The sequence below is a fragment of the Urocitellus parryii genome, chromosome 1 (genome assembly GCF_045843805.1).
Source record: "Urocitellus parryii isolate mUroPar1 chromosome 1, mUroPar1.hap1, whole genome shotgun sequence".
Classification (NCBI taxonomy): domain Eukaryota; kingdom Metazoa; phylum Chordata; class Mammalia; order Rodentia; family Sciuridae; genus Urocitellus; species Urocitellus parryii.
The window spans coordinates 109,152,100-109,176,760 of NC_135531.1; the positions used below are offsets into that span (position 1 = coordinate 109,152,100).

General features: G+C 40.5%; 1 protein-coding gene across 1 annotated transcript in view; it reads right to left on the minus strand.

Moving 5' to 3' along the window:
* Lmnb1 (lamin B1) overlaps positions 1–1,143 on the minus strand; it is a 53,359-nt gene extending 52,216 nt beyond the window's left edge. Inside the window, exon 1 of the mRNA XM_026413827.2 lies at positions 434–1,143. Within this exon, the coding sequence (XP_026269612.2) occupies positions 434–792 (359 nt within the window). The 5' untranslated portion in view covers positions 793–1,143. The remainder of the gene's footprint in view (positions 1–433) is intronic.
* Between the last annotated feature and the right edge of the window lie 23,518 nt (positions 1,144–24,661).

A 24,661-nucleotide genomic window follows, 5' to 3' on the forward strand; every position in this document is an offset into this window, starting at 1 on the left:
GAGACGCTTTGTCTGGCGCTGGCCGGAAACCGAGGCGCGCACTCGAGCGCGCGCCCGTGCGCCAGCTCCCCCCACTGGGACTATGGGGGCCACCGTGCAGCATGAAGAGCAGTCTGGATCCCTGGGCCTTAGGTTCGAGGTTCGAAGCCGCGAGCTACTCATCGGCAGCCCCAGGCACTGACTTCGCCCGACCATGCTGGGTACCCACGTCCTGGAAGCAAGCATCACTGCTCCACCATCACTGTAACTCGAGCTTCCTCCACGACCCTGTCCCTCCATAAAACACAAGAATAGTTCTTTCCGGAGGCAGAGACCAGTCCCTTCCCAAGGGCATGGGCACCTGGCCTCGGCTATGCCTACCCGGGGTGGACCCCGTAGGCGCAACCGCCCCTCCCAGCGCAACAAACGCAGCCCCCATCGAGCAAACACTCACTTGAGCAGCAGCTGGTCGTGCTCGGCCTTGAACTTGCCCAGCTCAATCTGCAGCTTGGCGCGCTCTCGGGCCGTGTCGTCTAGCGCGCGGCGCGCGTCAGCCAGCTCGGTTTCGTATAGCGCCTTGAGTCCGGTGAGCTCGCGGCCGCGCACCTCCTCGCGCTCCGTCACCTGCAGCTGCAGCGCGCTGTTTTCTGTTTCCAGACTGCGCACCTTGTCGATGTACACGGCCAGTCGGTCATTGAGCTCGCGGAGCTCCTCCTTCTCCTGCAGCCGCGACAGCCGCGTGGGACTCAGCGGCGTGCTGGGGGCGCCGGCGCGGCTGCCACTCCGCGGCGGCACGGGGGTCGCGGTCGCCATGGCGAGCGGAGAGAACAGCGATGAGGCAGCAGGCAGCACCGGCACAAGAAGAGGCTGCAGGGGCTAAGCCGGGACCGAAAGCCCAAATTGGCGAATCGGCGTGGGGAGGGAGAAGCACCTGGGATGGCGGCAGCGGGTTACAGCACAAAGGGCAAAGGGGAAGCGCTACGAATCAATCGATCGTAAAATGTCCTTTGTAAGAAAACACGCACACACGCACACGCGGGAAGGAGGGAGGGGAGGCTGACCGGGAGACCGAGCAGGTCCGCGCAGCCGCCGCTGAGTCTCCCGCCCGCAGCACTTTGTTTCTTCTCTGGCTGCGCGGAGAGGCGGGCGGGGGGAAGGAGGCCAGCGAGGGGCGGGCGGCCGGCAAGCCGCGGAGGGGGGCGGAGGTGGCGCGGGCCGGGACGCCGTACTCTCCAACATGGCGGCTCGCGCACGTGACCGCTGCCGGCCAATGGGAAACGGGAAGCGCGCTCCTGGGGCTCGGGGGCCGGGCCTGTGAATTCAAAATCGGGCCCTGGGGCAACCGTCGACCTGAAGCGCGAAGTTGGGCGTGGCCGGGACTGGGCCGAGAGAGGAGGGGAGGGGCGCCCGGGACTGTCCGCCCCTGGGCTCAGGGCCTACCGCGCGCCGGGCCTCTCCCCACCCCCTATGGACCCCTGGAGGGGCCGGGCTTGCGAATGGCGGGAAAGAGCCGGAGATTTCCGGGGCGGGTTCGTGCCGCCGCCCACGCCCCGCGGTTCAGGGAAATTCAAACATAAACGTCCGTAGCTACCGCGGACGTGGCCTGGTGGACCGCGGGCGTTGTAATCTTACCCGCGCCCCACGGGAGGGAAATGGCCGGAGGCCCCGCTGCCTTAGAGTTATGTAAGGGGCACTTTCTTCCGAGGTTCTCTGCCGCTTGCGGGCCAAGTGCAAGCCTTTATTTTTCTATAAGATGGAAAACTATCGAAATACGTCCTCCCATGAAACTTGAGATGTGTGTGTTTCACAGCGACTGATTATTTATCACAGAAAAAACAGCAACCCTGATTTTAAATCATTTGTTACTAATGCTGGTGGGCCGTCCCTGATCTACTTGTAACAAGGTTTGTAGAGAAAAGAAACAGCTCACAGATGATTACCTGCATGACTTTAGTAAACACGCACAAGTTGTTTTAGTGATCTATTGAAGGAGAATACCTAAAAAGCCTGAACTTGGGAAAATCTAAATGACTTTTTGCTTTAAAGGGCATGTGATATATTCTGAGCAGCTAGTTCTAGTAGAAAGTCTATTGACCTTTTTGAAATATTTTAACTTAGGTTAGCGTATATTGGAACTATGCACCCTGGCTTTTCGTGGAACATTCATCCTCACAACCCTCCCTATGGTATGAGACCTGGATTGTTTTTATTTGAAAAATCCATACATTTAAATATTATTAAATATTCAGCAGGCAACAGGACTTCATTTGAATTCAGTGTTTTAATTAACTCCAAAGTCTAGCTGTAACTTAGATGACCACATCACATCTATAGAGTAAGTACAACAAGTTACCTTAATAATGGCAGAACTGCACACCAGGGTGTTGTCCTGTATATAGTATTAGTGAAGGGTATCAGACTGCATATTCCATCCTTGGTAAATTTCTCAACTCTGAATGATACTCTTTTTATTAATAGTTTTATCCCTGTTACCTAAACTACCTAAACTATCTCATTCCTTTACCTCCTTGAAAGGTAGAGTTGGAAAGCTTCGATTTTAAAGTTGATGTTAGACTTTTTTTTTTCCTCCAGTACTGGAGCTTTGCATATAGCTTGGCCAGCACTGTTCCATTTACTTACATCCCCAGCTTTTTTTTTCTTTCTTTCTTTTTTTTTTTTTTTTTTGCCTTTAGATAAGTTTCATTAAATTGCCCAGGCTGACCTTGAACTTGAAATTGGCCTTACCTTTGCCCTTCCTAGTAGCTAGGATTACTTGTGGGTGCCACTGTGCCCAATTGGTGTTAGGCATATGTAAGTATTTCAATAAATAGGTAAATTTTAACAAAGTGACCTTAAAAATCTAAATTACTAATCAGGCACGGTGGCGCACGTTTAATTCTAGTGACTGTAAAGCTGAGGCAAAAAGATCACAAGTTCAAGGCCAGTCTCAGCAATTTAGCAAGGCCCTAAGAAACTTAGCAAGACCCAGTCTCAAAAAATAAAAGGGTTGGGGATGTGGCTTAGTGTTTAAGCACCCCTGGGTTTAATCCCCCATACCAAAGGAAAAAAGAATTACTAATGAAGAAAGGAGGCCTAAAGAAAGAAAGTACTCAGTCCAAAGTTGTGGAATCAGGATTGGCTAGATTGAGGCCCTTGCCACTCTCACTAGATTGAGGTCCTTGCCATTCTGATGGTATGGTCAATCCAGTCATTGATAATATGTTTTACATTCTTTACTCCCCTTTATTTTGATTTTAAAATTATTTTCTGTCCATTTGACTGTCCGTGAAGTGATTTTGGCTATGATCTCTCCTGCTCACAATACCTTGTAGTTATGACTAGATGGAGTTCCTTAACCTCAGATTCTTTTAGGAGATACATTCTGTTTCCTTTTTTTTTTTTAAATATTTTTTTATTAGTTGTTAATGAAATGTTTTATTTAATTTATTTATTTGTATGTGGTGCTGAGAATCGAACCCAGTGCCTCATACGTGCTAGGCAAACACTCTACCACTAAGCCGAGATCCCAGCTCCACATTCTGTTTCCTGAAACCAACATGTATATGATTCAAAGACTTGAGGGTTTGCTACTGGTAACTGTAAGTTTGAGGAAATTGTCTCATGGTTTTGTCATAGGAAAATGCAAATGATTCCTACCTTGTAGAGAAGATGTAAAGATCAAATTAAACATTACATGTAATGGGTTGGACATATAATATGTCATGGCTAAGTAGTAAATCTCATGACCGTGCTGTCATTAACATAGACCAAGTATGTTTGTGTCTTTCTGTGATGTCAGAATTTATTCAATAACAATAATTTCACATACTATAACACTTTCATCAGTGGCAGTTCAATAAATACTGTGAGTCACCTGGTAGTCATAAACCAGGTAATCATAGGTTCTTTTATTTCAATCTTAATTTCTTTTTTTTTTTTTTTAATATTTATTTTTCAGTTCTTGGCGGACACAACATCTTTGTTGGTATGTGGTGCTGAGGATCGAACCCGGGCCGCACGCATGCCAGGCGAGCGCGCTACCGCTGAGCCACATCTCCAGCCCCATTAACTTCTAATATATATAATATTCAAGTCACAGAAGTGTATGTATGTGTGGTTACTGAAAGGCTAAGAAAGGTTTAAGGCAACTACAGGAGTTCAGAAGACTGAACTGACAGCAAAGGTGAAGAGCAGATATGGATACAAAAGTCATCAGATAAGATTATGAACCAGTCAAAGAACTGTTCAGGGTATAGAGCTGTCAAAAGGCAGAAACTTATTCTAGGCCAAGGTCCAGACATGGCAGTTTCACAGTGTCAGTTTGGAGTATGACATGTGAGGTTATCACCAGCAGGAGAAAAAACATGCTCTGCTAAAGCCCAAGGACAGAGATTCAGAAGTACGATTCTGTGAGGTTTTTCCCAAACAAGACTCTTGACAAGTGACCAGGTGATGGGGTCAGGGTGCTGCCATATTCAGTCTTCAGGTGCCTCCTCCTTTTATAGGCCTTGAGTGCTTCATTCAGTGTTCTTGGGGATTCGATAACCTCATGGGCCTGGTTTTTCCTATATGGGTTTGATAAGCCCATGAATCCATGCATTTCTGATTAATTTGATAAGTTCACATGTGGTCATTTTTATTGTCACAATAAATTTATGATTTATGGTTATACCAGATGGTAGTTGTTTACTTGTACAAAGTGTAGAATTATTTCACCTCAAAATTAAACTCAAAATGGAGTAACTTATGGCAAACTACTGCTTTACAAAATTAAGTAACTCAGGTTTAGGCACAGTCTGAGAACTACTATTCTACACATCATAAAGTATTTACTATAAATAACAATAAATACATCATAGAGTATTAACATTAACTCTTACCAATAGTAATCTGTGTCTCTCCAAAAACAATGAAAAAGAATGACAGATTTTCAGTTTGAATACAGACAACTACACACGTTTTTGGTCAGGTACTAAATGTACATTTGCCCTATTCTATTTTACTCATACCTAACTCTGTACCTGGAGTATGTCCTGTTTCTTTCCTACTCTTAAAGCCTACTCTTAAATTTAGCCAGTTTTTTATTCAAATAATTCTTAGAATCCCACTGTCTCCAAAGTTTCCCCAGTAAACTAAGTGTTACTTAAATTTGGTGAAAATACTTCATTTACAAGAATAATCATGATTTCCCCCATGTCTTGTTTTCCCTATAGACCTTTACTTACTTGTTAGGGCATATACCCTGATAATTGGTTAGGTCACATAAAGCCCCACCAAGCCTCAACATGCATGCCATTGTTTCCTTCATCCATATTCTTTCTATAATATACAAACCTCACTACACACAGAGAACTATTTTGACATTTGCTCTACTTCCTGTATGTCTTTTGGATCTGGGACAGAAAAATATAGCATACCCAAGAGACCTGGGAGGAAGGGGACTAGACTAGGATAGAGAGGGAAAGGATAGGGAAGGGGAAGGTGAGATGGAAGGCTAGAAGTAACCCATTTTTGTCACAGGACAGGAGAATGACAGCTGGCAGATAGCTGAGTATACAATATAAACAAATGGGATAGCCAGGATTGAAATACAAAATTAAAAAAAAAAATGCTAAATGGTATTTCCTCAATATATATTTGCAGAGTGAATGTTGAATACAATCTTTTACTGAGCCAGTTTTTTTTTTCTTGCTTTTTTTTTTTTTAGAGAGAGAGAGAATTTTTAATATTTATTTTCTAGTTCTCAGCGGACACAACATCTTTGTTGGTATGTGGTGCTGAGGATCGAACCTGGGCCACACGCATGCCAGGCAAGCGTGCTACCGCCTGAGCCACATCCCCAGCCCCAATGAGCCAGTTTTTTTCATTTAATATACTTTGCAAAATGGATACTGTTTACAGTTATAAAAAAAAAAATGTAAGAATAAATGTGATGGACATTATTATCCAAAGAACATGTATGAAGACACGAATTCATGTGAATATACTTTGTATACAACCAGAGATATGAAAAATTGTGCTCTATATGTGTAATAAGAATTGTAGGGGGCTGGGGATGTGGCTCAAGCGGTAGTGCGTATGGCCTGGGTTCGATCCTCAGCACCACATACAAACAAAGATGTTGTGTCCTCCGAGAACTAAAAAAATAAATATTAAAAAAATTCTCTCTCTCTCCCCTCTCTCTCCCGCTCTCCCTCTCTCTCACTCTGTCTTTAAAAAAAAAAAAAAAAAAAAGAATTGTAATGCATTCTGCTGTTATATATAAATTAAAAAATTTATCTTAAAAAGTGTAAGAATAAATCATGTTGCAGAAGATCTGATGACTGTCCAGAATCTCTTACAACTCTGCTTTTATTTTTGTGTTTTAAAAGAGCCTGGGGGGGGGGGGGGGCTGGGGATGTGGCTCAAGCAGTAGCGAGCTCGCCTGGCATGCCTGCGGCCCGGGGTTCGATCCTCAGCACCACATACATACAAAGATGTTGTGACCGCCAAATACTAAAAAATAAATATTAAAATTCTCTCTCTCTCTCTCTCTCTCTTAAAAAAATAAAATAACAAAAATAAAAATAAATAAAAATGCTTAGGGGGCTGGGGATGTGGCTCAAGTGGTAGCGTGCTCGCCTAGCATGCACGAGGCACTGGGTTCGATTCTCAACACCACATAAAAAAACAAGGGGGCTGGGGATGTGGCTCAAGCAGTAGCGCGCTCGCCTGGCATGCGTGTGGCCCGGGTTTGATCCTCAGCACCACATACCAACAAAGATGTTGTGTCTGCCGAGAACTAAAAAATAAATATTAAAAATTCTCTCTCACTCTCTCTTTTAAAAAAATAAAATAAAAAATAAAGATATTGTGTCCACCTAAAATTTAAAAAAATAAAATATTTAAAATAATAATAATAATAAAAGAGCCTAGGAATTTTAAAGTATGGTACATATATTATCTTTAATATTGTTCTAATAATACATCCTTTGCAAGTTTACATACTGCTCAAAATGTTTTCCATATATGCTTGTTAAGATCTGGATATTTGGCAATAGTAGGACTGATTGAGTTACTTCCTTTAGTTCCATCTTATTGATTACCTATAGTTTAGTCAAAAAGAAAAGCAACATCGGGTAGGGGTGGAGCATGCCTGTAACCCAGTGGCTCACAGGAGGATTGTGAGTTCAAAACCAGCCTCAGCAAAAAGCAAGGCGCTAAGTAACTCAGTGAAGCCCTGTCACTAAATAAAATACAGAATATGGCTGGAAATGTGGCTCATTTCTCTAGTGTGCCTGTGCTCAATCCCTGGTACCAAAAAGAAAAAAACAGTTTGCATTCTTAGCATTTTAGTCTTATTTTATGCCAAAATATGGTCATAACATTTACAACACTTTAAAGTATTTTAAGGATATCTTTAAAGCATTTCTAAAATTGGCACTTATCTTCTGATTTTGTGTTTTGGGGGTTTTTGTTTTGTTTGTAATAGGGATTGAACTCGGGCACTCAACCACTGAGCCACACATCCCCAGCCATATTTGTATTTTATTTAGAGACAGAGTCTCACCAAGTTGCTTAGCATCTCACTTTTACTGAGGCTGGCTTTGAATTCGATATCCTCCTGTCTCAGCCTCCCAAGCCACTGGGATTACAAGCATGAACCACTGCTCCCAGGCTGATTTTTAAGTTGTTGGGTTTTTTTAATTTTACAAAGGTATACCCCTTCCAACTACAATCTGCATCTCTACCTTAATAAAAATGTACTTGAAGTAAAAATAATAAAGACTGGTATCATGTGTAAGATTTACAGGTAATACAGCTGTTTCTAATCTAATGGGATCTGATCCAGTACAGAAGGCTAAAGGCTTTCCTCTTTCATGATCATTCTTCACTTATTTATCTTGATATATAGGTTATTTCTACACAGAAATATTTTAATTTATTTCCTTAATTATTCAACTATAGAAATGAAACTCTTCATAAAATATTTCCCCACTAGCCTTCCTCTCTCATATTGCCTGAAATTTCTCTTTTTAAGACTTAGTCTTTGAGCCCAGAGTGGTGGTGCAGTCCTGTAATCCCAGCAATTCAGGAGGTTGAAACAGGAGGATTTCGAGTTCAAAGTCAACTTCAGCAACATCTAGGCACTAAGAAACTCAGTGAGACAGTGAGACCCTGTCTATAAATAAAATACAAAATAGGGCTAGGGATATGTCTCAGTGGTCTAGTGCCCCTGAGTTCGATACCCAGTACCAAAAAAAAAAAAAAAAAAGACTTTGGGTCAAATCTGAAAAGATAAGCACAGTGTTTCTTCCACATCATGCAACTGAGTTCAAGAAGCAAATGAGGCACTTGGAAAAATGAGAAATTATACCTCATTTGGTTCAAAATGTATGATATGTCAAGATCATTGTATTGTCATGAGCAACTAATAAAAAAAAAGAAGCAAATGAGGCAAGAAAATATAGTATTTGTGTAATTGATATACTAAAATAAAAGAATGAAGTTTCAACTAGATGTCAGTGTGTTTTTCTTCCTTTTTACCACAACTTTGGGGTGCCATCCTTCCCACACAGCATTGTTGGACCTGGCTAAAGATACCAATCTCAACTTTTTGGATCAATTATATTGCCGGGCTGGGGCTGTAGCTCAGTGGCAGAGCGCTTGCCTAGCATGCGTGAGGCACTGGGTTCAATCCTCAGCACCACATTAAAAATAAACAAATAAAATAAAGGCATTCTCTACATCTACAACTACAAGAAAATTTAAAAAAAGAAAAAAGGATCAATTATATTGCCTAGCATGGGAGATACCATGATAAGTTCATATCTGGAGTTTAATCCCTAGCACTACAAAAAAAAGTCATAAGAAAAGATTTCACATGTTTGAAAAGAAGGAAATGGCTGAACTGGTTCCCTCCATCCCAGCAATAATAAAAAACCTAGCTACAGAAGGAATAGCAGTTTGAAATCAGATGCACTGGAGGATTCATACTCCTTTGCCACACTTCTGAATGGAGGAGAAGGTAAGGATTGAGGCTAGAAGGTTTGTGCCTCATAAAAAAGTGCTCTGTACAAAAAAAAAAAAAAAAAAGTACTATGTTCCCCTTATCTTGGGCTAGCAGAGCAAAAGACAAGATCAGTATTCACTAGAACTATGCTACTCAGAAGTCTCAAAAAGATAATAGCAAAGGATAAAAGGAGCATGCAGAACAGACTTCAGACTTGATTTCAACATCAATTCTTCCAGGCAATTTAGCTTGCCAGCCTACATTGCAGATTCTGGATTTACCAACTTCCACAATTGCATGAGCCAATTCCTTTTTTTTTTTTTTTTTAATATTTATTTTTTAGTGGACACAACATCTTTGTTTGTATGTAGTGCTGAGGATCCAACCTGGGCCGCACGCATGCCAGGCGAGCACGCTACCACTTGAGCCACATCCCCAGCCCAAGAGCCAATTCCTTAAAATAAATCACTCCTGTGTGATATCCATCCTATTGGTCCTTTTTCTTTAGAGAACCCTGACTAATATACCTTCCTAAGCCCATCCAAAGGGTATGAAGAGGCTAAGGAAGGTCAGCATAGTAGAAATGATTGGGATAAGGAAAGTGCACACTGACCTGGGTGTACTGGTCACCTGAGACAACTCAGCAGAAGCACTGGAGATAGATATGACAGTGGCCAACATAACTTGAGAACCAACATAACTTGACCACCTATCTACAGAAGGTCAACACAGAGTGGAAACAGACTAAGACAAACACATGACTCTCCCTATAAATTATAAAAATATCATTAGACTTAGATTCAACCTAACCAGGCAAGGCAAGAAGAGTAAGCACTGAGGAGGCTGGGGTTGTGGCTTAGTGGTAGAGTGCTTGCCTAGCATGCATGAGGCACTGGGTTCGATCCTCAGAATCACATAAATATAAAATAAAGATATTGGATATTGTGTTCACCTAAAACTAAAAAATAAATATTAAAAAAGAAGAGTAATGTGATTGAAATACAAATCTAAACTTGCCCATGACACTGGGAGATTGCAAGGTGGTTTTGGATTGAGATATTTCATGTCTGGAAGTTCAATCCTGTCATCAGAATGATCTCCTTCCACTTCTTGATGATTTCATTTCAACACAGCTCTCTTAAAAATAGAAAAGATGACTCCTAGGCACCACGAGCTTAAGTTTCCCAAGAAGCTTGCAATATAACAAACCTTTTTTTTTTTTTTTTTTAGTTTTCGGCGGACACAACATCTTTGTTTGTATGTGGTGCTGAGGATGGAACCGGGCCGCATGCATGTCAGGAGAGCACGCTACCGCTTGAGCCACATCCCCAGCCCCACAATATAACAAATCTTAAAAGAACTAATTCGCCCATTTGGATCATGTGTCTAACCCTGAACTAATTACTATGACAGAGCTAGGATGAACCCTGATTGGCCAAATATATGCTAAACTCCACCCCTTTGATAGGCAGAGGCAGAAGAGAGTGGAGAGTCAAAGCTGGTCTCAACCAACAATAAGAGATCCCCATAAGAATGAGGAGTTCATTCCAAAAGAGAATAAAGAATAAAGGAATAAAGAAATGCTGACAAAACAAATTATTACAGCACGGTTACAATAAAGAGATAAAGTATGATTTTATGAATCACAAGGTTATGGTGATACAAAGAAAAAATTTTTAGGTTCACAATGCTTAACAAGAAGGAGAATAATGTGAACAAACCTCACAGGGAATACCCTTGATAGACAAAGTACAAAAGTACCTTGCATACTGAGAGTACACATAGTGATTTCCAATAATATTAAGATTCATTTGCTGAACTAGGATAGAAGAAGGACTTTGTGGAAAATAAAGTCTAATTAAAGTTTGAGGTGTACTTTTATTCAAATGATTCTCAGAAGTTTGACCACCACAACAAAGAACCACAGCAAAATATGAAGTCTTTCTGTGCTAGAGGTCTATGCCTCTGTTGGGGGTCAAGCCTTCAGAGAATAACTGTAAGGCTACCAGGGACTCATCCTGTAATGGCTGAGCTCTCTGTCTATGGGGAAATGGCCCACAGAGTGGGCATAAACCCTAATGTGTCTGTCGAACTCTTGAATCTACATTTTTTTTTTTTTACTGGTTCTTTTTTTGTTAAAGCTGACAGTAGAATTCATTTTGATATAATTATACAAGTGTTACCGCTGTTTACTGGTGATGAGTCCTTGCTTCTCTGAATGCTGAAGTATAACATCAGAGAAGCACGCCGAGGCAAGTGTAGAGTGGAAAGTGGAAGGCTCTATTAAAGGACAGCAGAAAGACTTCTCCCAGAGGAAGAAGGGGACCCAAGAGATGGAATCTGAGGAAGGGGGGAGGTCTTCTCTCTTTTATGGCTAAGGTCTTCATTCAGCTTTCCCGAATTTCTGTCAGCTCCTGTCCTTTGTTCTGTTATCTTGCAGTGATAGAATGTAGGTGGGGGGACCCAAAAGGTGAGGGGCAGATAGGCCTGAGGAGTAATCTGGTCAGGAAGGGCCTGGGGCTGCTTTAGATTAGCATCTCCCTGTTTGCTGGGAGCTGTTTCATTAACATTTCTTTAGAATGGGCTCTGGGCCTTGGGAACATTAACATTTCAATTTCCCAAGTGCTGCTCTGCCTTCCCGGGCTCCATTCTCAACGTGGCCTTCATTTTCGATTTACCTAACTACCTATCTTTACTAACTACACTAACTACCTATCTTTAAATAAATCTGGCTTCACAAGCACAGACTATATCTTAGTCTGATTAGCACTCAGTCTACAAGTATTTTTTTTTAAAGAGAGATAATTTTATTTTTATGATGCGGACACAACATCTTTGTTTGTATGTGGTGCTGAGGATCGAACCTGGGCCACACGCGTGCCAGGTGAGTGCGATACTGCTTGAGCCACACCCCCAGCCCCAGTCTACAAGTATTTTGAAGACCAGGAGTTGAAGTTAGTGACTTGCAGGTGAGGAGTCTAACAAGATGTGGTGTAAGATGCCCAAGGGAAAGGGAGTTCAAGTTCTCACAGAAGGATCTGATATAAGGTCACACTCCCAAGGGGAGGGGATACACAACAAAACAATATCAGACTGGTGTTGTGGTTGGTGCACACCTGTAATCCTAGTGATTTGGGAGGCTGAGGCAAGAGAATTCTAATTCAAGGCCAGCCCGAGCAATTTAGTGAGACTCTGTCTCAGAATAAATTAAAAAAAAAAAAAATTTAAAAGGACTGGGATATAACTCAAGGGTATAGCACTCCTGGATTCAATCCCAAGTATCCCCCCCCCAATATATATATATATATACTAAATCAAAATAATATCATTCATATATCAAGCTATGTAAACATTTGCAATAATTTCAAAGCTACATAACACACAGCCCACCAACTTCATGGAAGTTAGGTGAGAGAATTAAGCTAAATAGTTCTTTCTGTATTAAAATAATCCAGAGATTTGAAATTTTTAAAGGTGGAAAGGTGGAAATTCTTTAAGAGATTAGGATTTTTTTTTTTTTTTGGTACTGGGGATTGAACTCAAGGGCATTGGACTACCGAGTCACATCCTCAGCCCTATTTTGTATCTTATTTAGAGATCGGGTCTCACCTAGTTGCTTAGTGCCTTGCCTTTGCTGAGGCTGGTTTTGAACGCTTCCTGCTTCAGCCTCCCGGGCCAGTGGGATTACAGGCATGTTCCACTGTGCCTGGCAGGATTAGGATATTTAGAATATCCTAATGTTTAGAATATCTTAATGTTTACTCATTAATCTGTATATTAATTTGTTGAGCATTTACTACATACCAAGAAAGGAAGACTGACCTATGCGATGATCCTGCTTTGAGGAACTTAATAGTCCTATTATGAATAAACAAACACATATAAAAAATTGTGTCTCAAAGTGCCAACCACTAAAAAAGCATGAGTGACATAGTGTAGGAACACTAAGGGCTGAACAAGTCTCTGTATTTGGGGAGAGAGAAAACATAACCTCTGAGCTGAGCTTTTAAGAACAGGAGCTTCCTCAGCCTGCAGGGACTGTAAATGGCAACTCACAGTCCCCAGGGAGAATTAGAGAGAAATCTCAGATGGAATCCCTAATCTCCTTATGTTGTGCTTTTTATTTTAAACCATGCCACACAGGGGGTGCTTCCAACTAGGAATTAGTAAAATGGGAAGGAAAGTGCATTTGAATCAACCATCTTAACATGAGGCCTGCTCTACACTAGTCAAGAGAAGTAGAAAATTGAAGACATTGCTGTGTAATTGAAACAAGTAAATTACTTGACTCAGAAAATAACAGTTATTCCTCACCTAACACAAAAGAAAGAAAGAAAAAGATTAAGTAGGAAATGTTATGGAGTACTGTGACTGTGTGAGAGGCATTGCACTGGATAAGAGGAAAGAAATTTTTTAAACATTAAGATACCATTTCTTCCTTTAATGAAGGTATTGGGTCTGTGTGTGTGTGTGTGTGTGTGTGTGTGTGTGTGTGTGTAAAGGTAATATATATACGTGTGAATAAGTAGACTAAGCAATCAAGCTATAACTTATGAAGGTCCAAAAGAATGTTATTGATGACAAATGTCAAATCATGGGAGCTGCTAAAACTTAAGAGAATGCAGAAATTGCTTTAGTCAAGACAACATGAGAGACCATCCTGAAAGAGGAGAATGTGAACTGGACACCAAAGTTGGAGAAGATTATTTCAGTAAATGATTTGAACTACAAAACTCAGCTTTACACACAAGGAAGAACTATCACATAAAGTGAGATGAATATTGTATATATTCTTTGTGTGTGGCGGCGGGGCATAGGTGAGCCCAGGACCTTGCATATGCTAGACAAATTCTCCACCATTGAGCTATCTCCCCAGAACTTTTCAGTTTTTATTTTGAGATAGGGCTTGGCTAAATTGCCCAGGCTAGCATCAGCCTGCTCAGTCACCTGGATTATAGGCATATAGCCACTGTACCCAACCGAGATAACTGTATTTTATATGACATATTTGTATCTGTATATATTGAAAATATTGGACACTGGGCAAGAATTATCCAGAATGTGGTCACCCACATACTGGGATTTAATGTTTCCAAAAATATTCTATTAAAGTCTCTGAATAAAAGGGGGCTGGGGATGTGGCTCAAGCGGTAGCTCGCTCGACTAGCGTGCATGCGGCCCGGGTTCGATCCTCAGCACCACATACCAACAAAGATGTTGTGTCCGCCGAGAACTAAAAAATAAATATTAAAAATTCTCTCTCTCTCTCCTCTCTCACTCTCTCTTTAAAAAAAAAAAAAAAAAAAAAAAAAAAAAAAAAAAAAAAAGAACCATGCTGTTGAAACTATGCACCTAAATAAACTGTTTAAAAAAAAAAAAAGTCTCTGAAAAGAGAAACACTGAAAAGTTGATATGGACCACTCTGACTTGCATTTATATCAAGAAAAGAAGCAATGGAAATGTTCATATATTGTTGATGGGACTGTAAAACAGAACAACCAATTCAGGAAATAGACGATTTCTTATGAAGTTAAAAATGTGCAGCTGGGTATAGTGGCTCATGCCTGTAATCCCAGAGGTTTGGGAGGCTCAGACAGGAATATCACGAGTTCAAAGCCAGCCTCAGCAACTTCGAGACATTAAGCAACTCAGGGAGACTCTAAATAAAATATAAAATAGGGCTGGGGATGTGACTCAATGGTTGAGTGCCCCTGAGTTCAATAACTGGAACCAAAAAAAAAATGCACTCATGCTGTGGTTCAGCAACTCCACTCCAAAGACACATTGAAGCTTAAGTCAACCAAAAGATTTATATGACAAGTCCATGGTAACTTTATTCATAATAGCTAAAGAAGGTCAGAACTTGCCACCCCAAAACATGCCTCTTTGGCATGTTGATTATTTTGAGCCAAAGGCACTTAAGAAACAGCAGATTTGGGAAAAGCTCTCTGCTTTCCCTCTTTCTACCTGAAAGCAGGACATTAATTCCTGTGAGAAGAGGGCAGTACCAGGAAGAAGGCAGTCTTTTCACCAGGAACTGAGAGTTAATCCCAAAATGGAACTGCACAAACCAACCTATTAAAATTATCCTTTTCAGCATGAGTTTTCCTCTTATAGTTCATAGACATTTTCCCACAATTACTGCCCTTAGAAGTTTAAACTTCCTTTTCTTTGTCTTGTTGCTTCACTAAATTATTGTTCTTTTGTTAAAAAAAAGCATGTAAACTCCAGGCACAGTGACATACACCCATAATCCCAGCTACTCAGGAGGCTGGCACAGGAGGATCCTAAATTCAAGGCCAGCCTAGGGAGACTCCGTCTCAAAAAAGCAAAGAAGACCAGGGAATGTAGCTTGGTGGTAGACCAAGCATGTGTGCACACACACAAACACGAGCATAGTCATTCTCAGTCTTTTTTCTTTTTAAAGAGAGAGAGATAGAGAGAGAATTTCAATATTTATTTTTCAGTTATCGGCAGACACAATATATTTGTTGGTATGTGGTGCTGAGGATCGAACCCGGGCCGCACGCATGCCAGGCGAGTGCGCTACCGCTTGAGCCACATCCCCAGCCCCTTCATTCTCAGTCTTAACCACTTCTTCAGATTTTTATTTTTTCCAGGAAGGCTCCCATGCACGGGTGAAAACATTAAATTTGTGTGCTTTTTTCCTGTTGATTCGTCTCACATCAGCTTAATTCTCAGACTCAAATGCAAAAGGATAGAGAAAAGTTTTTCCTCCGCTTCATGGCAAAAACTGGAAACAATCCAAATACCCCTCAGCAGGAGACTAGACAAACAAATTGTGGTATATGTACTATTCAGCAATTAAATAGAATTACAGATAATGCAACAATATGGCTGAATCTCACAAACAATAGGTGCACAAAAAAATAAAGCACACTTTGTGTCATTCATTTATAGGAAATTCAGAAACAAGTAAATTTAATCAGAGGTGAAGGAAATCACAAAAATAGTAGTTCGTGAAGGTAAGAGTTGATTGAAAGGGGCCATTGAAGAACATTGGGGAGTGACAGGAATGTTTTAGATCTTGTTTGAGGTCATGGGTACATGAATATATACAGTTACCCACTTTAAATTTCACACTTAAAATCTGTGTGTTTAGAATCACAGCCTCTGGGACAGGAGTCCCTGTGTTTCTCTTTCGCTAGCAAAGCAATAAACATTTTTTTTTTTCCTTTCTCTCAAAACCATGTCCTTGTTATTGGATTGGCATCGGGGACAGAAACCGAGGTTTTGGCAACAAATTTGGCACCCCAGATGGGAGCTGAGAGCAGCACCTGCTCCAGCTTCTTGGGCAGGACTGGCTCTCCAAGGCACCTTCACTTCCATGCTGAGGATTCATGATGCTGGCGAGCTTATTGAGAGCCAACTGCAGGAGAGTTAGAAGTCAGTTTGCCTCAGATGGAAACAGAGGAGTTAGTTCTGGTGAGTAAAGGGAGGGACTGAGGGACCTTTCCAGCAGCTTCCAAAGCTCCTTTTGCTTGGGAAACTCCTGCCTTCTCTCCCTGAGCACTACAGGGAATGGATCTTCTTATGATCCACTTTGAGAAAAAGGAAACTGAACTCAGTAAACTCACTTACCCTTGGCCATCTGGTAAGTCCCCCAGTGTGCACGCCAAGACCCTTGATTCCATACATCTGATTCCTCTTTGTGGGAACATCTGGTCCCTCTTTGTGGGGACATCTGTGGCACCACTGGGATAGGAGTCACCGTTCAATGGGAGATATTGATGAACCCAGCCTAATTCCATTTTAAGATTGGGAGCCATCTCGTCACAAAGTCATGAAAAGTTAATTTCTGTTTTACTATAAATTACTGCGATTTCTAAACTTGTTTGAAATTCCTGCCCTTGCCTTGAAGTCACCCAGGCCTGGCTTTTCCTGACTAGACAACAACCTTCTCTGAAACCTCAGTGGCATCTCATAAATTCTAATGTTGGGATTTAAATTCATTCCCTACCTTGAAATGTTAAGCCATGTAGATCATTGACCTACTATCTGCCTTTGAATTATGCTTGTCAAAATCCTGTTATCTGTAAGTTCTCAAGACACCCCCCTTTGCAACTTTTTGTGCTATAAAACTATGCTCCTAGAGAGCTGGGGATTGTTCTCTAGCCCAGGGATTTTGAGAGAGACAGTCCTGGCCAGTGTACACAATTACAATCTTGCTTTAAGTTGATATAAAATTGGAGTCAGTGGTCCTTTCTTTTCGACCTGGTTTAACAATGTTTCTGTTGTAGATTCTCATCTGTTTGTTGGCATTAGACTTGGGAATTCCCTCTGGATTGTCTGTGTTTTTGTTTTGTTAGTATCTGTTACTGCCCCCTTTTAAGAAATGGTCATTACTGCATTGATCCCATTGGCAGTCTCTCGGGAAAGATCTTGGCTGGTCAATTTAAAGGTTCTTGTCTGTCAGTCATGATTTTGGGGCTTTTCTCTAGTTTTCGCTCTCTCTTTCTCTTTGTTTCTTTTTTGTACAATCTGTCAGAGTAAAGTAAATTGAAGGGTCACCTATAGGTATAAGCCTAAAATAATGTTTTACTGTAATGATCTGGCTTTTAAATAGCTTTCTAGATTAATGTACAATCTTGCAGTAGGAGTTGGTCTATCAAAGGTAAAGGAAGTGGAAGAAATTTGTACGTGCAGGTCTGTCTGTTTTAGAGGTTTCTGTCTGTCCCCCCTGGTTTCAGTGATCCTCTCTTGTCTGTTTTTTGTCTGTTACTGGCCTTTTAAGACATAGGCCATGCTGCATTGATCTTACCAGTAGTCTTGAGCAGAGAGATCTTGGCTGAATGGGCTGCCTTTAGGTATAAGCCTAAGAGAAAGATGTTTTCCTGTAACTCAGTCTGGACTTTGAATGTTTTTTCTGGATTATTATACAATCTTGACATTGAAGTTGGTCTCTCAGGGGTAAAGTGTATGAAAGAGATTCTGTATGTACAGGCATTTATGTAGTTGCATGAGAAGGGGTCTGAACCATCAGGAAATAAGTTTAAGGTGACAAAAGTCACTGCCTCTGGGGTGCAAGGATAGCTGGACACCAGAAGAAAGGGTTAAAAAGATTTAAATATTTTAAACCCCGTGCTGGCATTCCCGGCACTGTTTCTCAGCCTGGCCCCAGACAGCCACAGATCATCTCACCAAACTAGCCCTAAACTGGGGCAGGGCATCCCAGAAAAGCTGTCTGGGCTGTAGAAAAATGGCTTCTGCCCTGTCTTTCAGCCCCTCTGCCCCTGGGGGTGGAGGCTGCTGGCCACAAATAATGTGACAGTAGGTTTCAGCACTGTTACTTTATGAGCTGGGTGCAGGAATGATCTTCCCTTTTAAGATCTGACAGGACACCCCATGTGGCCAGGGGATTTCCATCACTGGGGCAAAGCCATTCTTGCTATAACAGTATCCCATCAAACTAAATGCCTGGTGCCACAGTCTGGCTGGGCACACAATCACGAGCCACTCACAGCTTTGTAGATTCAAACAGCAATTCTTTATTCCCAAACTCACACCGGCCCTCTACAAACATGTTCTGGGGAAATCCAAGTTCTGCCTGCAAAATTCACGTACTCCACCAGGCTTTGAATCCCAAATACTTTCTGAATTCCATGAGAACTCAAGGGGAACTCAGGCAGCAGGATACACCCTATTCCCAGCAGGAATAACCTTAAACCTGGAACCGCCCTAAACCCAAGGAGGGGGATACTCCCTAAAACCAGCAGGATACACCCTAAACCTGGATCCGCCCTAATCCAGTAGGATCCTCCCTAAACCCGGATCCACCCTGGTCCTTGAGCAGGGTCACCTTTCTCAAACATACATGCAATGTCACAGCAAATGTCCAAGGCAAGTCCATTTCCACGAGTCCTTCCTCTAAGCAACATGGGGTACGCTGGCAAGGAAATTTCAATGCGTCATTCCTACTTGGCAATGGCTCTCAGCAGCCTGGGGAAACTGGCAGAATCAATAACTGCACCCAGAGAAGAGAAAGACAGAAACTAAGGCCAACCTGTGTTTTGAAGGCAGTCTCTGAAAAAGAATCTTCAAGGAACCCTAAAGAAAAGGATAGAAAGGGCATCCTCTATTGCATATCAATATGTGTAATGTAAGAAAAAGGCCCAAAAGGAACCTATGGGGACAATTGACAGTGGGGAACTCATCTAAAGTTGATGGCAATCTCTCCTTATGATAAGGAACATAGGTCTGGCTCAAAAATATCCTGTGCTCCAACCCTTTGAATGCAACCTGGGAGAAATAACATCAAGGCACAGCTTTTGTGTATGCTGGATTGTCCAACCCTCTCCTAGGATGAAATTTGTTGTGTAAATTAAATGTGCAGAAGCATTCGTAAAGACTGTTTCAGAATACAAATTTTTAAAAGTGTCCCAAACTAGAAAATATAAAAGAAAGTTATAGGTATGGAAATATTTCAGCATGAAAAAATAGATGGTAAAAGAAATGTTTCTGTGGCTGGGGTTGTAGCTCAGTGGTTGAGAGCTTGCCTCGCATACGTGAAGAACTGGGTTCGATCCTCAGCACCACATAAAATAAATAAATAAAACAAATATATTGTGTCCATCTACAACTAAAAAAAATTTTTCTTTTTAATGTTTCTGGATGAGAAAGTATTTTTTCTGGTAAAGTAATATTCTTTTGCTAAAGTCCAAGATGAAAGAAGGCAAAACTAATATAAAGAAGTTTTGTGGAAGGTAAACCTCAAAAAGTTTGTGATTAAATTGGCTATAGTAGGGCTGGGGATGTGGCTCAAGCGGTAGTGTGCTCACCTGGCATGCGTGCGATCCGGGTTCCATCCTCAGCACCACATACAAAGATGTGTCCACCGAGAACTAAAAAAATAAATCTCTCTCTCTCTCTCTCTCTCTCTCTCTCTCTCTCTCTCAAAATAAATAAATAAATAAATAAATAGGCTATAGTAGCACAGTCATTAAAGTTATTTTAAACTTTAATGTACTAGTATGAAGCAAAGTCAGAAACATTGATCTGCTCTTATCTATTAAGATAATTTTCTAGTATTTGAAAGGTTTTATTACTTGGGGGAAACTATGTCTTAAAGGAATTAGGGTTTGTACCTGTTTTAAAGTCTTAAATGATTACTTTGTAATTAGTTAAACCAAAAAATGTTATTTAGATTATAACAATATAGTTGACACCCAAAATATATGTGACTAAGTATATGTATGTATTCATCTGAGAAGTATATCTGTCTAAACCTTGTCTAAGTGTTGTGTAAAAGTTTATAAAATGAAAGTTCAGGTAAGTTCACTGGCAATATAATCGCTAAGTGCTCTCTTTGTACATTGTATCTGACATAGAAGGGTCACACTGTCATTTGAGGATCTGTCTTATATCTGTTTTCTTTGACTAAGTCAATTTCTAATCATTAACACTGTTTCCTAAATGCATAAGAAATTTAAGGCTATCCTTTGGTTTTTGTTAACCCATGCAGATGTGTGATTATTGTTATCATACATTCTGGATTCTAAATTATACTTTAAAAGTTATAAGAGGGCTGGGGATGTGGCTCAAGCGGTAGCGCGCTCGCCTGGCATGCGTGCGACCCGGGTTCGATCCTCAGCACCACATACCAACAATGATGTTGTGTCCGCCGAGAACTAAAAAATAAATATCCCTCTAATATCCTCTACTCCTGACATTTAAAAAAAAAAAAAAAAAAAAAAAGTTATAAGAGATTTAAGGCTATCCTTTGATTTTTGTTAACCCATGCAGATGTGTGATTATTAATACCATACACTCAGAATTCTAAATTTTACTTTAAAAGTTAGACTTAGTTAAATAAAAGGCTTAGAAGAGCACTTAGACAAGTTGATGTTCTCCATACTAAAATTATGTGTAGCAAAAGTCTTGAATTTGTACAAAAATAACAAATTTGGTTGGAATTTATTCAAGTCATTTGATGGTTTATAGCTGGATAAAGTAACCTGTTGTCAATAAGTTATATATACAATTTGTGTTACTTACTCTTCACACTGAAATTAGAATTTAAATGCATTTTTGGAAGATAATAAAGGGGAGCCTGATCTGTTTAAAGATGACATTGTAAAACAAGAAGCATTCTGCCATTTTTTTTTCACAAATACAAAGTTAAAAGCTCTCTTAGCCTTTCTATGATTCTGTTTCAGATGTAATGTTGTATTGTGCTATTTGTAAAGAGCCTTGCCTTACCTGCCTCCTACCTTTCTCCATGTTAGAATAGCTCCAAAATGGGCTAGCCTTCAGCTCACTTAAAGCTGTGTTCGAAAGATTGATTTTCTTTGTAAAGCTTACCGTAATCTCAAACAGGGGATATAATATATAACTAAATCAAGGTTCAAGATTATAAAAGACATTTTTCTTGGTTCATAGCTATTAAACAAACTGAATATGTTTTTGCTCTGTAAGTTTCATTTTGTATTTTCCTTGTAAACTTTATAACTCTTGCCTATTAGTGTTTTGCAAGGGTACTACTTCTAAAAGCAAAATGAAACAAACAAACAAAAAAACAACAAACAAGCAAACAAATAATAACAACAACAACAACAAAAAAGAACTTGAGTTAATTTGAGATAATAAGCCAACACCTACTGAACAAATAGTATATAATGCCAACTTCCAGTACTAATACTAACCCCAATTAAATGAAAGGGGTAATTGTCAAATTACATAGATATTGAAGTCCCTCTTTAAGACTGGTTAAACTGGCTGGCTGGGTGTTTAAAAAAAAAATGGAGAACAAAGTCAAGGAAGTAAAAGGGCCAAGGAAAAAGCAGTCAAAATTTTGACCCTTGAACTCTACAGTCAGCCAGGACCTAGAGAATGATGAGAACCCTCTCTGGGTCCTGCAACTCTAATGAGTCACCTGGTCCGATGATCAGGGAGATCAAGAGGATCCTAGAAAACAGGAAGCCAACCAGTGCACATTCTGCAAAAAGAAGGGTCATTGGAGACAGAAATGTCCCTGATCCTTCCAAGAGAAGCCACATATGGCCATCAAAACTCTGACCCAGGGCTGGGGATGTGGCTCAAGCGGTAGCGCGCTCGCCTGGCATGCGTGCGGCCCGGGTTCAATCCTCAGCACCACATACAAACAAAGATGTTGTGTCTGCCGAAAAACTAAAAAAAAAATTAATAAATATTAAAAAAAAAAAAAAGAAAGAAAAGGCCATGTAGGCCCCAATGAGAAGGAGATCAGTTTGGAAGAAAGAGAAAATGAGAAAATAAATTAAAAACAAACAAACAAAAAACAAAACTCTGACCCATCCTAGCAGATGGCACCACTGGTAGAAGAAAGCTAAAGGAGATAAGAGGTCTTGCACAGGTCTCCAAGAGTGATCTCTGAGGAATCTCACCTGACTCTAAGAGTAAATAGGAACAAGGTCAGTTTTGACCAACGTGGTCTTAAACACCTGGCAGGAGAGTATAGCCTGAGCACAGTTCAACATTTAAAGGGAAAAACAATGTTTTGTTTTGATTTTAATGTAACTTAAGATGTACATTTGTGTCAGCCCTACCAAAAGTAAGTAAAGCTGGAGGCTATAGAGGAAATGCTCTTGTGTAGGAGTGCCTAATAATAATGATCATAAAAGACCCTAGAGTCACAAGTTTGTCCTGAGTCAATTTGAGCCTGATTCCATAGACCTACAAATCTTCCTAAACTGCTACATTGATAAACTTGATCTATTTTCCACTGACATGATTATGAGTTACTGTCTTCATGGCTTTCAGAGACTGGCTGAAACACTAATTATTGTTCTGCTAATTGTTTACAAAAAAAGTAATGTTTTGCTGTCTGGTTTATGTTGTCTTAGCATGTTGATTATGTTGTCTTGTTTATGTTGCTGTATGCCTTGTCCATTCCCCTGCCATTTGCCACTGTGGAGGTCTGAACAGCTCTGATGATGACTGCTGTTATGTGTCTACACTCCACCTCATAGAGAACAAGGACTTTGGGTTATTTCCCTTAACTTTGCCCTCTTCATCAGGAAGCAGCTTGGAGATGTTGTCACCCATTTTTTCATAAAAATGAAATGTAGAAATTGACAGTGGGGAAATGTAACAGTGTCCTCTTTATGCTTTGAATATAGTCCTTCCTGATTTGCCCCTGTAACTGATTTTTATTCATTTATTTATTTTTATTTTTTTCTTTAATTTTTATTGTTGGTTGTTCAAAACATTACATAGTTCTTGACATATCATATTTCACACTTTGATTCAAGTGGGTTATGAACTCCCATTTTTACCCCGTATACAAATTGCCGCATCACATCGGTTACACATCCACTGTTTTACATATTGCTATACTAGTGTCTGTTGTATTCTGCTGCCTTTCCTATCCTCTACTATCCCCCCTCCCCTCCCCTCCCATCTTCTCTCTCTACCCCCTCTACTGTAATTCATTTCTCCCCCTTGTTTTTTTTCCCCTTTCCCTTCACTTCCTCTTGTATGTAATTTTGTATAACCATGAGGGTCTCCTTCCATTTCCATGCAATTTCCCTTCTCTTTCCTTTTCCCTCCCACCTCTCACCCCTGTTTAATGTTAATCTTCTTCTCATGCTCTTCCTCCCAACTCTGTTCTTAGTTACTCTCCTTATATGAAAGAAAACATTTGGCATTTGTTTTTTAGGGATTGGCTGGCTTCACTTAGCATAATCTGCTCTAATGCCACCAATTTCCCTGCAAATTCTATGATTTTGTCATTTTTTTTTTTTTTGTAACTGATTTTTAAAAGGGACCTGTTCTTTTCTATTTCCTCTCTCCCTGCTCCTCCCTAATCTCTCCCCATCCCCAATCTCAGGGGAAATAGGATTACCTATTTTCCCCATCCTAGCCAGATTTATCTGTCCTTGAGTACACCGCCACCATAGGAACAAAGTAATCCAGACCTTGGGATGGCACCAGAAGGTCTCAGAAATGACTGTCTCCCAAATTAACAAGTGAATTGCAACCAACAGAGAATATGTGGAATGTAGCCTTTGAATCACCTCTTTATTTATTTATTTTTTTTAAAGAGAGACAGAGAATTTTAATATTTATTGTTTAGTTTTCAGCGGACACAACATCTTTGTATGTGGTGCCGCACGCATGCCAGCCGGGCGCGCTACCACTTGAGCCACATTCCCCAGCCCCTGAATCACCTCTTTAAAAGCCCTCTGTTCATCCTGATGGGCTGAATCAAGGCCTCTGGGATAGGAGTCCACTGTGTTTCTTCTTTGCTAGCAAAGCAATAAACTTTCTTTTGCCTCTTTCTCAACTAAACAAACAAACAAACAAACAAAACTATGTGTTTAATTTTAAAAATGAAAACATATTCTGGTTCCTTACGTATTCAATTTTAAAATTCATAAAGTATTTTTAGAAGTTTTTTTTTTGTAAGAAAATGTTTCCACCTTATTTATTGCTTAGATTCTAATTTTTCTGTGGAATTTTTATTTTTTATACCAATGTTATGAAACCTGTATAGTTTATTAAAGAATCAGAAATTTACAGTTTCTGTAAGTCGGTGATCAGATTTAAAAGATGTATTTGAGTAATGAAAGCAGGAGTTAAGGGTGAAACATGGCATGAGGAGGGCTACTGCCATTTTGTCTTGGAAGGATTGGAATATGAGTATGAATATTCTGAAAGTGACAAAGAAAAAGGAAGGAAACCCAAAATAAT